Source organism: Rhipicephalus microplus, chromosome 10 (assembly GCF_043290135.1).
Source record: "Rhipicephalus microplus isolate Deutch F79 chromosome 10, USDA_Rmic, whole genome shotgun sequence".
NCBI classification, from domain to species: Eukaryota; Metazoa; Arthropoda; class Arachnida; order Ixodida; family Ixodidae; genus Rhipicephalus; species Rhipicephalus microplus.
The window spans coordinates 17,488,959-17,502,450 of NC_134709.1; the positions used below are offsets into that span (position 1 = coordinate 17,488,959).

Below are 13,492 nucleotides of genomic sequence, written 5' to 3' on the forward strand. Positions count from 1 at the left end.
TGAGCCTCGGTCGGGCATGCAAGTGCTGCTCCATTGTGTTCCGAACCATGCGCCTGCTACTTCTCGCTCCAAAATGAATTCCGAGGGCACTTGCTTAACTAGGCCCCGCCGGTGTCGTCAAAGACGACTTGCTCGTCTTATCGTGACCGATCCTGTCAAATCGGTGCGGCCTCTCCTTTGCAGAGGTGTGGCCTGTCCCATCTGATCCATTTTGGTACAGTCCGCCTTCAGAATATCGTGTAGAACAACGAAACATCTACTGTATGAGAACAAGACGGATGGCAAGAGACCTAATCTCTCTGGTGTCAGCCAGTACTGAAGGGCGCGGTTTTTGTGCACTATGCAATGTTGTTGTGTTCATGGCGTGACAGCACAGCTGTTAAGTGCCATGCGATCTCTCAGAAGCACACATAGTATGCAAAGAAACTGCACAAAAGTGAAGGAGTGTTAATCAAAAGCTCAGTGATTTAAGCACTATAGATTTTTCGAAGCTTGCATCGATGTATGTACTCGCCACACACTGATTCGGAACCTGAAGGGACCAGAGAAAAATATTCTATTTAATTGGGAGTTTAGTTTAGCAAGAGATGCATGGGGGTGCAGAATAAAAGTATCAAACCAATCTTGTAAGAGGCAGCTGTTCAATATAAGCAGCAGTTCCTTTTTTGATATTTTTCGTTTAGTCTTGCTCTATTCTTGCATTGTGTAATCTTTTCATGCATCAATATTAGAACATCGGCTTAAATTTAGACTAGGTCTAAATTTCTTTCTAAAGTTCTTTATTCATCAATGCAAGATGTGTTGATACTTTAGCTCACCTGCTTTCATTGTTAATGCAGTTCTACATTGGTACATAAAGAGCACATTTTGTCAGTATTGTTACGTATTCATTTTCATAATGTTGTCCTTTGCTAAACTGCTCTCTATTTGCTCCAAAGTTTCATCCCTCACTTTTGTTGACAGGCATTCAGCTGTTCATACAGCTATTCTTACAGCTATTCTTATATTGAGCTGGAGGCAAATGCAACTTCTCCTTTGAAAATGCTTCACCCTTCTAGATGTGAAGAGTGCAGTGTGCACCATTTCAACAACTTGAACTGGCATCATTTCCTCGCATTACCAAAGTGTGAAGTTTTACAGAGCTGTAAGAGTGCTCTGGCTTTTCAGACAGCTGCTGCTGTGCCGAGCAGTAAGAATGTGCGCACTTGCAAGAGAAAAGGTTCACGTATGCAATACCTGTGAACTGTTTGCCCCTGCAGGAAGTCCAGCCGGCTGCACGGCAAGTTCTCCCTCATTGACCTGGCCGGGAACGAACGGGGTGCGGACACGTCGAGCGCCAACCGACAGACAAGGATGGAGGGAGCAGAGATCAACAAGAGCCTGCTTGCCCTAAAGGTGGCCACAGCTCGTCCAATGCATTACTCTTTTGAATTATCACTCTTGATGAATTTGCAAAAGCGTTCCATGTGGCATGCCTAGTTTTCACCTGTCCAGATGCTCCCAGCTCGCCCAGAAAGCTACGTTACTGAATGTTCGCAGAAGCACCTTCCCTGCATTTTGCCAGGCCACCCTTAGCCATGCTGGTATTATGTCGGCCGGAGGATCATGTTAAGGGGGAAGCTACACTTGAAAGTCAACTTTTGATGTGCAGGTTCCGAAAATGTAATTTCTTTTGTGATCGGTATAGTGGTTTCTAACATTGTTGGTTATCGTCGCATGCGAAAAATGTGAAAATAGCGAGAAAATGAGATTTTTGGGCAGATTTTCGACGTCTAAGTGCCGCATCTTTCTTTGACAGATGCGATAGCGTGGTAGAAAACGCCAGGCATCTCATTCAAAGTGAATAGCAATTGGGTCCTGTCCATTATGTCCTGTTCATTACGAAGGGCTAGGCCATGATTCACCAGCCACAGCATCATCAGTGCCCATGTTGCCTTACAAATATGCAAAGTTTACTGCGCTTGTCCACAGTGATGAATAACTGCACAGTGGTTACTTTTCTACTAAATGTAGTGGATACCTTGCAGGTGTATTTCTATTAGTTCCCCCAAGAATGCTTACCACTGGCTCTAAAAGGGCCGCTCCTCCGCCTTTCACTTTGCAGAGTGTTGTCGCAGGCCTGGCTGCAACCAGAATCTTTTTTTTTTTTTCCCTTTACCTCTTTAGGAATGCATCAGGGCATTGGGTCGTCGGGGTGCCCACCTTCCGTTTCGGGCCAGCAAGCTGACACAGGTCCTCAGGGATTCCTTCATCGGAGAGAACTCTCGGACCTGCATGGTGGGCACTCTTCCATTTCTTTGTGCCGAGTTTGTTCACTACTATTCGACATATTATGTACCCCACTTAGAAACCTCATTGTGAAAAAAAAAAAAATCAATTGCGATCTGCTAACCTCGTAGAAATGTGTTAAAATTAATGGGACGTATTGCATTTTTCATGGAGCTCTTGGGGCTTTGCATTCATATAGCTATGTTGGTTTTGTGTTTTAAATCAAAATTCATTTGCTCCACAGGAGCTAACTTGCATAGACCCTAGTTTCCTAAAATTAACTAGCAGGGACCCTGGTGCTGCGATCGTTCCGCGACCATGGGAAGGATGGTTAGTAAACGAATTGGCCTAGTCTTCGTACTTGCGGGCGGCGAATCGCACTTGTGGCTTCGTTTATTGCAGTGTTTCGGTTTTGTTTCGGAAGAAAGAACAAACAATTTCTAGCTTCGTGACCAGATTTAAAATTCTAAGCCTAAAAGATTAAGGTGGTGAAGCGCTACTGCTCAACATTTGCAGATTTTTTTTCCGTGACGAAACGCAGTCAGGCCATGCAACCCCAAATGAGGCAGAAGTACGAAGATTAGACGAATCTGTATACTACCCATAATTCCCGCAGTCACTAAAGCACCATAGTTGCCACTCCGATAGACACTAGCACCAGTTTCCTCTAGTGTATCTATAGGAAACTTTATGGCAGACAGCTTTGGTTCGGAATGTGCGTTCACCTCTGTATGTGCTGCCACCACCAGATGGCCGAGCGCCACTTCATTGTAACGTGTATGTGAATAACTGAGAGAACCTTTGCTGGGGAGAAAATCTTACTAGACTGAATGTATTCTTTGGTTGTTTCCAGATCGCCATGATCTCTCCAGGCTTGAGTTCTTGTGAGCACTCTCTCAACACACTGCGCTATGCAGACAGGTACGCAAATGTTTAGTTTCTGTAACATTATCGCACATAGCAATAGTAGCCCCTAGACTTGTCCCTACTTTCACAAAGGCTGGATTGATGCAACAACTTGCTTTGCTGCATTCTTCGCAACAGCTGCTGTTCACTGACAGTCACTCCCAGCAGTGCCGGGCACTCTCGGGGTGTGAATTTGAACACTGCGGCACTGGAATAGAAGATATGCAAGGGGGTGACAAATGTGAAGGCTGTTGACTAGATTGCGATGGTGGCAGTGATGCAACGAAGTCTCCTCTAACTCAAGAACACTACCTTCATCATATCTGTTTATTAGACTTGCCTGATAAGTCAAGCATCCTCATGCTAATGAATAGTATGATCCACTCAAACCTCATTATAAAGTTGCATATGACATGAAAATAAGTTATTCATATCCTAAACTTTGTTATGAATGTATATTCCTGATGCTGTATCTTTCAAAAGAAGACCTATTTCCTTTCTTATGACCAATATTTAATTATATCAAAGTGCATTATATTAAGGCTTGTGTGTAAATGAATGCTGTGTGTAGATGAATGCTTGTTATTTAGCTGCCTCACTAGCTAGTCCAAGTTAATTATGGTGGGTCAACTCATTAGTTGGAACACCGGAACAGACTGCTCTTCAAGGCTAGAAACGAGAAATTTTTAATGTTATTCTTAGAGAGTTTTTCTCTACGTCTGTTGTTTTGTTGCCTTAAAGGCCTGCACCGAATAATTGAAGAACTGTCTGTTATGCTGTGCTTCTTGCTGGCCCTTGCAGGGTGAAGGAGCTTGGCGTCGAGGACAGCCCAGAGCTCAAGCCTGCCTCGAACGAGGATGAGGAGATGGCCCCGGAGAGCGAAGAGGACGACAACCTGGCTCTTCTGAGGGCCTCCGATGTGAGCTTCTTCTCTTCCCTGCCCGTTCGAGTTCACGGTGCCAAAATTTACGCTACACAGCGGAGCCTTTCTTGCTCTCGAGCTCATTTTCAGTAAAAAAATTTCAGCCTGTGCTTAACCCCCCCTCCCCGGTATTGCAGGATGTGGAGATGTCCGGTGATATGTATACATTCCACGAAGCAATCTCCCACCTCCAAGAGATGGAAGAAGAGATCCTAGACCTGCACAAAACGGTTGTTGAGGTGTGTGTTCCATTTTCTGCCTAAAAAAACTAACCTTCATACTCAACATCAAGTATTTAAAGAACAAGTGCTTAAAAACAACGAATATTTTGAAAGTGTTATGCACTACTGTGGGGTAGGGACAGGAAATGCCTGATGAATTTGTACAGAAGCCTTGTGCACACGCACCTAGATGACGGTGCCATAACCTACCAGCCTGCGACACGGTCAGCTTTAAAGATGCTTGACCCTGTCCCCCACCTAGGCATTCGCTTTACCTTCCAGTCTGCGACACCATCAGCTTTAAAGATGCTTGACCCTGTCCCCCACCTAGGCATTCCCCTTTCTATGGGTCCTTTTCGAACTAGCCCCGTAAAAAGCCTGTATGCAGAGTCAAACGAATGGTCGCGCCATTTGCAGAGATGCTGTACGCCTTTACATACTATCTCGGGGTGAACGCAGACGACAGACATCCCACTCACTCCACACTTCATGGTCTGTCCGATTCTACCTTATTCCACAACTGTCCTTCGCTGAGACAGCCCTACTCATTCAGTGTCTGGAGGCTCGCTGAAGAAACAGCCGTGCCATTTGTAGAACACCGTTTGATGGCTCCAGCAGTATATCCGCCACCGTGGCAATCGCAGGTTATAAACGGCGATCCATCTTCCGTGGATGTCTCTAAACGCGCACATCCGCACGCACTTCCTCGAACTCTAAAGCATCTGTAAATTCTGGGCGAGTGTACACTTGTGTTGAAGTCTCACACTGGCCTGTCCTATGCAGCTGTTCGCCCATCTTTTTTAAATTTTGGTACGCTGCACTCCTAAACAAACATATCTGTCGGGTATATTAAGGAATTCCAATTACAATACGCGGTTGTATACAGATGTTCGCTGAGCGTCTAACCGATTTTGAAAATACTAGGAAAACGAAAATCCTGTCGTTGTGTCTACTCTTTTATGCACAATCTACACTCTCAAATGACATCTTGTGTGCTTGGTGCCAGGGCACCGCAAGATGGCTGGAAACGTAGTGGCGGACCAGCTAGCTGCATCTGCGCACGACCATACACCCGCCGATATGGCCGTCCCTGCACTTGACATGAAACTTTTCTTGCGAAAGGAGCTCGGTGCGTGCTAGCAGCGCCTATGGCATAGGCAAACAGACAACAAACTACATGGTACCAAATCGATACTTGGAAATTGGCCACCAGTATCCAAATCATGCTACGCACAGGTTATACTTGCAAGGCTACAGATGGGACACACGCACACACACACCACACATTCGTACCTTTTGTCTGGCAAAGACCAACCCATCTGTGAGAGGTGTGGGCATCCACTTTCGGTTCTTCACATCCTAGTTCAGTGTAGCGATTTAGATGCTCCAAGGAAAAAACTCTTTTTATTGCCCTACTGACCACAGCTCCCACTACTTCCTGCCGTGCTCATCGGCAGGGATCCGCTTTTTAAGGGGGGACACAAGTCTTGGCTATGAAAAAAAAACGCCAAAAAAATTGATTTTTCAGTTTGGTGATTTTCGTTATCTTCATATAATCCCGCACCTGGCAGCAAAAAGTGAACTCGAAATGACACGTCGTTGAGCCAAAAAATGTCTTGTTTATTCACCCCAGCACTTCGTTTCGCTTACGAAATCGCCGAAAACTGCCCCCTTTTGCGTTGCTCGGATCACGCTAACCATAGTTTCTTAATATACACTAGAGGGAACTCTGGCGCTAGTGTCTATGGGAGCTGCAACACATGGCGCTTCAGAGAGCATGGGATTGATGGGTAGTACACACATTTGTCTAATTTTCGTACTTCTGGCCTACTTCTGGCTTCATGCGTGTTCGTGTGACTTGGAGCTGTTTTTTCACGAAAACATAAATTAGCAAATGTTCAGCGTTTGCACTTAACAACCTTATTCTTTTAGGCTTGCCATTTTGAATCGGGTCACAAAGTTCAAAAGGGCTACTTTTTTTTCCCCTTCAAAACAAAACCGTAACTAGCCATAAACAAAGCCGCAAGTACGATTCGCCGCCCGCAAGTACGAAGACTAGACAAATGTGTGTGCTACCCATCATTCCCATGGTCGCTGAACGATTGCAGCGCTAGAGTACCCTCTAGTTAATTTTGGGAAACTCTATGGCGCTAACCACTCATCGGATTGCGGCAGTCTTAGTCTCGTTTGAAAGAGCTTCTGTTCAGCTCGCTTTCCCGCCAGGAACGAACCTTCAATGCTGCAGCCAGTCTGCGCTTCCAGGCAAAAACAAACGACAAAACCATGCGGTATCATTAGTTCATAGCAGTCACATAAGCGAACAGCAACTTGTGATTGGAGCGCGGGGACAGCACTGGTGATCACACGCGCGTTGTCACCGCCTTTTCAAAAGTTTTGTAGTTTTGCGATCTAAATCGAGATGCTGAACCGTGCTCGAAAGTTCCGCACACTTCACAAATTCGGCAAGCGACTGAAAAAAATGTGCTGTGCAGCCCAAGGAGTCATCACAGCCAGCTCATTAAAGGCCAGCAGTGGTTGGACAGATTTTAATATAGTCATGTGAAGTTTTTACTGTTATACCTACACTTTCTTTTTTTCTCCCGCATAATGAACCCTCCCCCCAACTTGGCGTCAACTTTTCTGAAAGATGGTGGCTTCGTTACGCGAGTAAATACAATATGGTCATAGTTCAGTGCCAGGCATGTATGTGGAGGTAGTCGGATTGTACAATGAAAGTTATAACATTTTCAAGAAATTGTGTTGTTTTGCAACTGTGTGCGTACGTAGTCTACAAATAGCAGATGTCACTTATTGAAACATTAGGCAAGCTTTTATTAGTTGTCTGCTTGTCCTGCATGTGTGTTTGTTTTGTATGCATGTGTGTACAACACATCTTTGCCATTACCTTGGCGTGGATCTTCAAAGTGCTTTCATGAAGTAGCCCGTAATGAGCTGGCTCTTGCTCTTTCATAATTGGCTATTAAATGCAGGCTAGTGTGAAACCATGTCCTACTTTTTGCATCGATTCTCAGGCCAGCCAGCAATGGGTGCATCAAGACATGGACCTCCTTACTATGACAAATGAAGTAGACTACGACCTTGACTGTAAGCATGCCCCTGATGACTTGTACTTTTTATATTTTTACTTGTACCAATTTTTATTACTTGTGCCTCAACTTGACATGGCCTTTGCACTAATACCCATCTTCTTACATTAGCATTCAAGCCTGGCACAAACACGTTGCTGTTAAGGGGGGGCGCGGCAAGTAAAGTGCCGATTTTGGTCAAAATATGCGATTTTCTGATTTATTTTTTTTCGTAATCTTCAGACCTTCAACTTCCTTGTTCTAAAATATTACAGCGAAACGTGCGCTACAAATCCCGCAAATAGTGTTTTTGCCGAGGCTAGTCGCCGAAAAGTACGAAAAAAAAGCCCCTGAAACGGTGTTGTTCACGCCGCACAAACGCGCCAAGTTGTTGACTGTGGGCCGCCATTTTGGTAGCTTTGGAAAGAGGAGAAAGCCGGCTTCCCGATGGTCGCGGTCTCGTATTTCGCCGAGTGAAAATAAAAGCGCGAGGAGCAAGTAAAAAAACGAAAACGAAGAACGGCAATTGGCTGCGCGGGTCACGTGGTAGCAGGCGCGACCTCTTACTGGTCAAAGCTGCGCCGCGCACCTTGGCAACCTTGGAAGCGCGAGCGCATCTGCGGCCGCCGTGCCGAGAATCATCCGGCGTGCGTTTCGTTTTTTGCCAGTTTGCTGTTTTTGTGATAGTTCGCGTGCTTTTTTTACCAAGCTTTGTTTACATCGGTGGTCTCTTCTGAGTGCTTGCTCATACTGCGGTGCTATGTTGCCGCAAAAAAAGTTCCGGAGCGTCCACAAGTACGGCAAGCGTCGGAAAGCTTGGAACAAAGGGCAGACGACTGCGGCTGCCGTTCCAGTCGCAGTTCCGGACGGAGCATGCTCTTCAAGCGTCACGGAGCCTCTACTCAGACCCTTCGCTGATTGTTGTGAGGCCGAGAGTGTGGAAGGTGCCACATCGTCGTATGTCAGACCGCCGGATGCCGTCGACCGTGATGGACGCTCTCGCGAACCCGATTGCGGTGGCACCGCGTCGGCAGCCGTTGCAACTCCGGGCGTGCGCGCGTCGAACATTCTATCGCGAGTTTCGGCCCAGATTCCGAGCAGTGAAGAAATCGCGCAGCGGGCGCAGACAAGGCGGGATGTTTTGGATGCCGTAGCATCGAAGTCCGCTTCAAAGCGGAAGCTCGAGCTTCTGAGCGAAGGCTGCGACGAAAATGACGGCGGTAAGGACTCCACATTCTTCATTGTAAATAAGAAGATGCTGAACGGTCTGCTTTCGTCAGTAAAGTGCAACAAGTGCGACGAAGGGTCGATACGCCTCGAGACTACGCACTGCCTTGGACTCGCGGCGAGGATGGAACTTTTTTGTGACAATTGTGGCATAGTGAACAGTGCGTGGTCGTCCCCGAGGTGCTCCGGGCAACAAAAAACGAACCCCTTTGAGGTAAACGTGCGTGCTTTGAGGGCTGTGCAGTCAGTTGGCAGAAAACAATCTGCCATAAATGACATTTTTTCTGCGATGGACATTTCGCATCGAGCACTGCACCACAAGTCCTACCAGAGACTGCAAAGGAAGTACAGCCACCCTGCCACCACATCAGCTGCCACCCGCATTGAAGCAGAAAGTGCACAGAAGGTGCATGACATATACAAGGACCTAGGAGGAGTGCCAGGCAACATTGACGTCATTTACGACGGCACGTGGATGACGAGGGGGCACAGAAGTCATATTGGCGTGGGCTGTGTAATCGAGCTGTACACAGGCTTGGTCTTGGACCACTGTGTCCTGTCCAACTACTGCCAAGGCTGTGCTGTTGGCACCAAGCCTGGTGACGACAACTATGAGGAGTGGCTTGAGAAACACAAGCCACAGTGCCAAAAGAACACTGATGCTAATGCAGGCCAAATGGAAGTAGAAGCAGCTAAGATCATGTTTGAAAGATCGTTTACCAAGTACAAGCTTCGATACATCAATGTGCTCTGCGACGGTGACAGCCGTACGTACCTTGCCCTCACGCAAGACAAGGTGTATGGCTACATGGTGATTAAGAAACAGGAGTGTGTGAACCATGTGAAAAAAAAAATGGGCACTTCCTTGCGCAACCTTCTTGATGAGCACAAATCCAAAGGCCGAGGACTGAGCATGGGTGGCAAAGGCCGGCTGACGCAGGGCCTGATAAAGAAGTTAACGAATTATTATGGTTGGGCCATTAAGAGCCACCCCAACGATGTTCCTGGCATGGAGAGGGCCATCATGGCCACTTATTACCATGTAACATCCACAGACCAGGATCCACACCACGACCTGTGCCCAAGTGGGACTGACTCCTGGTGCCCGCACAATCAGGCATTGGCCAAGGGAGAGCCGCTGCCGCCTCACAAACATAAACTGCCCCCTCACGTGCGAGTGGCACTGCTGCCAATCTACAAGCGCCTCTCGAACAAAGAGCTCCTTGAAAGGTGTGCGCAGGGAAAAACCCAGAATGCTGTGGAGAGTATGAACAGCCTCATTTGGTCACTCCAGTCCAAGAGCCAGTTCGCCTCCCTTCGAAGTGTGGAAAGTGCAGTTGCAGATGCAGTCTGCCGTTTCAATGGTGGCTGCAAGAGTGCGCTGCAAGAGATCACCGCTCAACTGGGCTTCAATCCAGGAGACTGCTCTTTGCGGCGAGCAGCCGAAAAGGATGCCAAAAGGGTGAAGAGGGCTCAAAAGGTGCATTGTTCCACGACAAAGAAGTGCAAAACTGGGTTGCGCTCTACAGAGGCCAAGGCCACAGCATCTCAGGATTACTGCCCAGGAGGATTCTGAGTGTTTTAGGCATATTGTGAACTTCCAAACAAGAGTGAACTTTCAAAGTCAGTTTTCTCAACTCTTGATTTTCGCCTATGTGCCTTCGCTAGAACATCTGTCATTTTCTAACAAAGACTGATAGAGTCGTTCCGTTTTTTGCACTAGGCTCAGGAGGCTTTTAGCAGTGCAATAAAGCTTTATCTCTCTTCTTACTCATCATTTAAAATTCTTAGAACACATTTTATAATTACTGTGATGTGTGTGCAAAACAACATCCATGTTTTGGAAATTTTATTTATGGTTACAAGAACTAGAAAAATCAACTAATAGCTTCTTTGCACAAGTTGATGCTTTGGGAACATAATAATATGAAAAAATAATTTCATTTAGCAATAATTATCTCTTTAAGTGTGAAGAGCATTAATTAGTATAATTATGCTTGTAACTCAAAAAGTACAAGAGGTATTTGAAAACGGTTTTCATATTTGGAATCCTCACAATCATCCACATACACACACCAAATTTCATCACAAACAGTACATTAATAAAAAAATTAGTTTTACTTGCCACATCCCCCCTTAAAGGAAACCACAGTTGCATTTGTGTAACACAGGGAATTTCGTGAAAGCACTATTTTACTGACGATCGTGGTATGCTCTTGCAACTACTGTTGTCGCAAGTGCAGTCCCAGAGGGGACTTTCCATGTTGTGCTTCTTACAATAGTACACATAATCTTTCATGGTGATGTACAGTCCTGGTCCAAAGTTAACAGGCCACGTTCTTATAGGGAATATATAAAATAGATGCCTGTGAATTTCAGACTCCCCTCTCTCCCCCCTGTACATCGCACGCTAGCGACTTTGAGGGCTTATGATCATAGCGTGATTTTTGTTTCTTTAGTAGGCTTGTGTGAATAGAGAATTTTGGGTTTGAAGCAAATTCAAAGAAAATAGATTTCGGTTGAATAACGTCAAATCTAATTCTAATAATATATGTTGCATATTGTAAGTAAAATTGCCGTAATTGTTGTGACCCAACTAACCTGCACAATATATTTCAAAAATTGAAACAAGGCCTGTGCAAATGCTATTTTTAGTTTAAAAAAAAACTGGAAATGAATTGGAATAGTAGCGTGATTTGACTCGACGCAATGCTAGTGATAATCCGTAAAATACAGTTTTAAAATTTACTATACATCATCATCATCAGCCTGACTACGTCAACTGCAGGACAAAAGCCCACTATACATGGAGCATATAAGCCAGTGTAAGAAGCTTTTAAACTTCAAGAAAAAAGAATAATGAATCGATGCGAGGGTAACATGGTCATTTAACATTGAAGCAGGGCTTCGCGGCAATGCAGAATTTTTTTTAATAGGTGTTTTCACAACTTGGCACCTTTTCACTGCAGTAAAACCACCTGTACAGGGCACTTCATGTGAATCGATGTACAGTTAAACAGGTGCTTTCACAGCTTCGCACCCCCCTGCTGCAGTGAGGCCACATTTGCAGGAGGTTACAAGCAGGCCAATATACACCTATTCGTCCGCTCCGAATTCTTCAAAATATTCAACAATTTACATTCGAATCAAAATGAATCCGAATACATTCCTTGTTGCCAATGTTTCTTATTCCTCTAGGAAGTATTCTCCAAGATTCACGTATTCTTGCGAAATTTTCCGTCTCGTCGTTTACATAAACTACTCAAGGTCTTAGTTTCTGGGTGTAGTTAAACAGGGATGTCTCCGTGTATGAAGCTTAAACGCGTAGTGCTACAAAGTTGCTCGGAGCAACCTCGTTATCTTTCTCTCGTCCGAAACTGTCGCGATACCTTCAAAATGTGCCAAAATTATGTATTTTACAATATTTGTGCCTGCGGAATTCCAGAAGATGCAGAGATAGTTGTCTAGTACCAGTTTACTGTGAGATTGTATCCACATCTTGCAGCTCTTTGTGCAACCACAGTTATAGGTGCGTTGCTTCGTTTTCACTGTGCGACCGTGGCGGAAAATGTTTAACACAGTTCCGAATGAGTAGTATTTCTACAGTCAAGAATTTATATCTGCAGCGAAATTGCACATTACTTACTGTAAAAATCTGAATATAGGTTGGACCGGAATATACATAGACCCTGCCAACTTTGCGAATTAAAAAAAAAAAAATTCGGAGATCCAAAGTATCGGGGCGCACCCTTACCTTGCTGTAAATACGCGACACAACCAGCTGCACAGTGGCTACATTTCTTTTTTTTATTTGGGCTCTAATATTGTGTAGTTGAATGCCAGAAGGCCACGAAGTGCTGTAACTCTGGCTCGTCCGAACTTGAGTCACACAATGTCTGTTTTTCGCTAGTTTCGTCGGAGAGTGCATCGTCCTCCGTTCCTTCAAATGCGTTGCTGATGCAGCATTTTTATAAAGACTGAAGTACACAGCCTCAGTGCAAAGCCCTTTCGCTTGATAAATGCGCCCACCCACGATGGCGGTCCCTTGAATCTCACCCTCGTTAGCTCAGAGTCGCGCGATATCTTGAGAGCTTTCACCCGGATGCGCTCCACTGTTGCAGGTAGCGACCTTGCACGCAACTCCCCGATGCATTCGGCGAGTAGTGCTTCCAGTTTAGGGTGCACTGCACTTCGTCCATGAAACTTTTTTTTTTCTGCAGGATATTTACGTGCTCAGCTTTGGGCTCCTCCAGTATCAGACGCTCCTCCGATGCGCCGAATTCCATTGTGCCGCTAAGTTGCCATGCACTTTGGCATACTTGATAACCTTTTTTTTTTTCTTCAGGCCTATCCTAAACTACTGTCCACTGCCACTGATTTCTGAAGGAAATAGAAAAAAGAAAGCAGCAGTTTGACAGCAGATAACAGGGGCAAAATGGCATTTCTAGAAAACTGTAGGCCTTGCCCAATGCTGCTGATGCTCATGATGGCAGTGGAGGTAGCTTCAACTTCAGCTGCTCATTGTTGCAAGACTTCCACATTTGTTTCTGCCGATGACCGGTATATAAGTTGAGGGTCGACTTTCACTGCATTTTTTTTTTATTCGACCTGTATTTCGGGTTTTACGATATCTCCGGCAATTCTGTGCTCCCCTTGTTCATCTTGGCGCCGCCCGATAGCCCTAGTAGCTATAAAGTCTTCAATTTATGGCTACAGTGACTCTGTATGCGAAAGCAAAGAACTGTGCAACCAAAAATTTGAAGGTTTGTCGAGGGTCACCGCGCAAGCACATCTCTTATAAGGTCCGATGTTGCCTAAATTTTTGGTTACACTTCCTATGCAATGACGCTGGTCGTGCATGC

At 45.5% G+C, this 13,492-nt stretch overlaps 1 protein-coding gene across 1 annotated transcript in view; it reads left to right on the top strand.

Moving 5' to 3' along the window:
• The window catches only part of LOC119180557 (kinesin-like protein 10A), a 58,475-nt gene that overhangs the window by 42,678 nt on the left and 2,305 nt on the right, over nucleotides 1–13,492 (top strand). Inside the window, exons 13-18 of the mRNA XM_037431657.2 lie at nucleotides 1,260–1,395; nucleotides 2,167–2,277; nucleotides 3,122–3,189; nucleotides 3,976–4,093; nucleotides 4,234–4,335; nucleotides 7,350–7,422. Of these exons, the coding sequence (XP_037287554.1) occupies nucleotides 1,260–1,395; nucleotides 2,167–2,277; nucleotides 3,122–3,189; nucleotides 3,976–4,093; nucleotides 4,234–4,335; nucleotides 7,350–7,422 (608 nt within the window). The remainder of the gene's footprint in view (nucleotides 1–1,259; nucleotides 1,396–2,166; nucleotides 2,278–3,121; nucleotides 3,190–3,975; nucleotides 4,094–4,233; nucleotides 4,336–7,349; nucleotides 7,423–13,492) is intronic.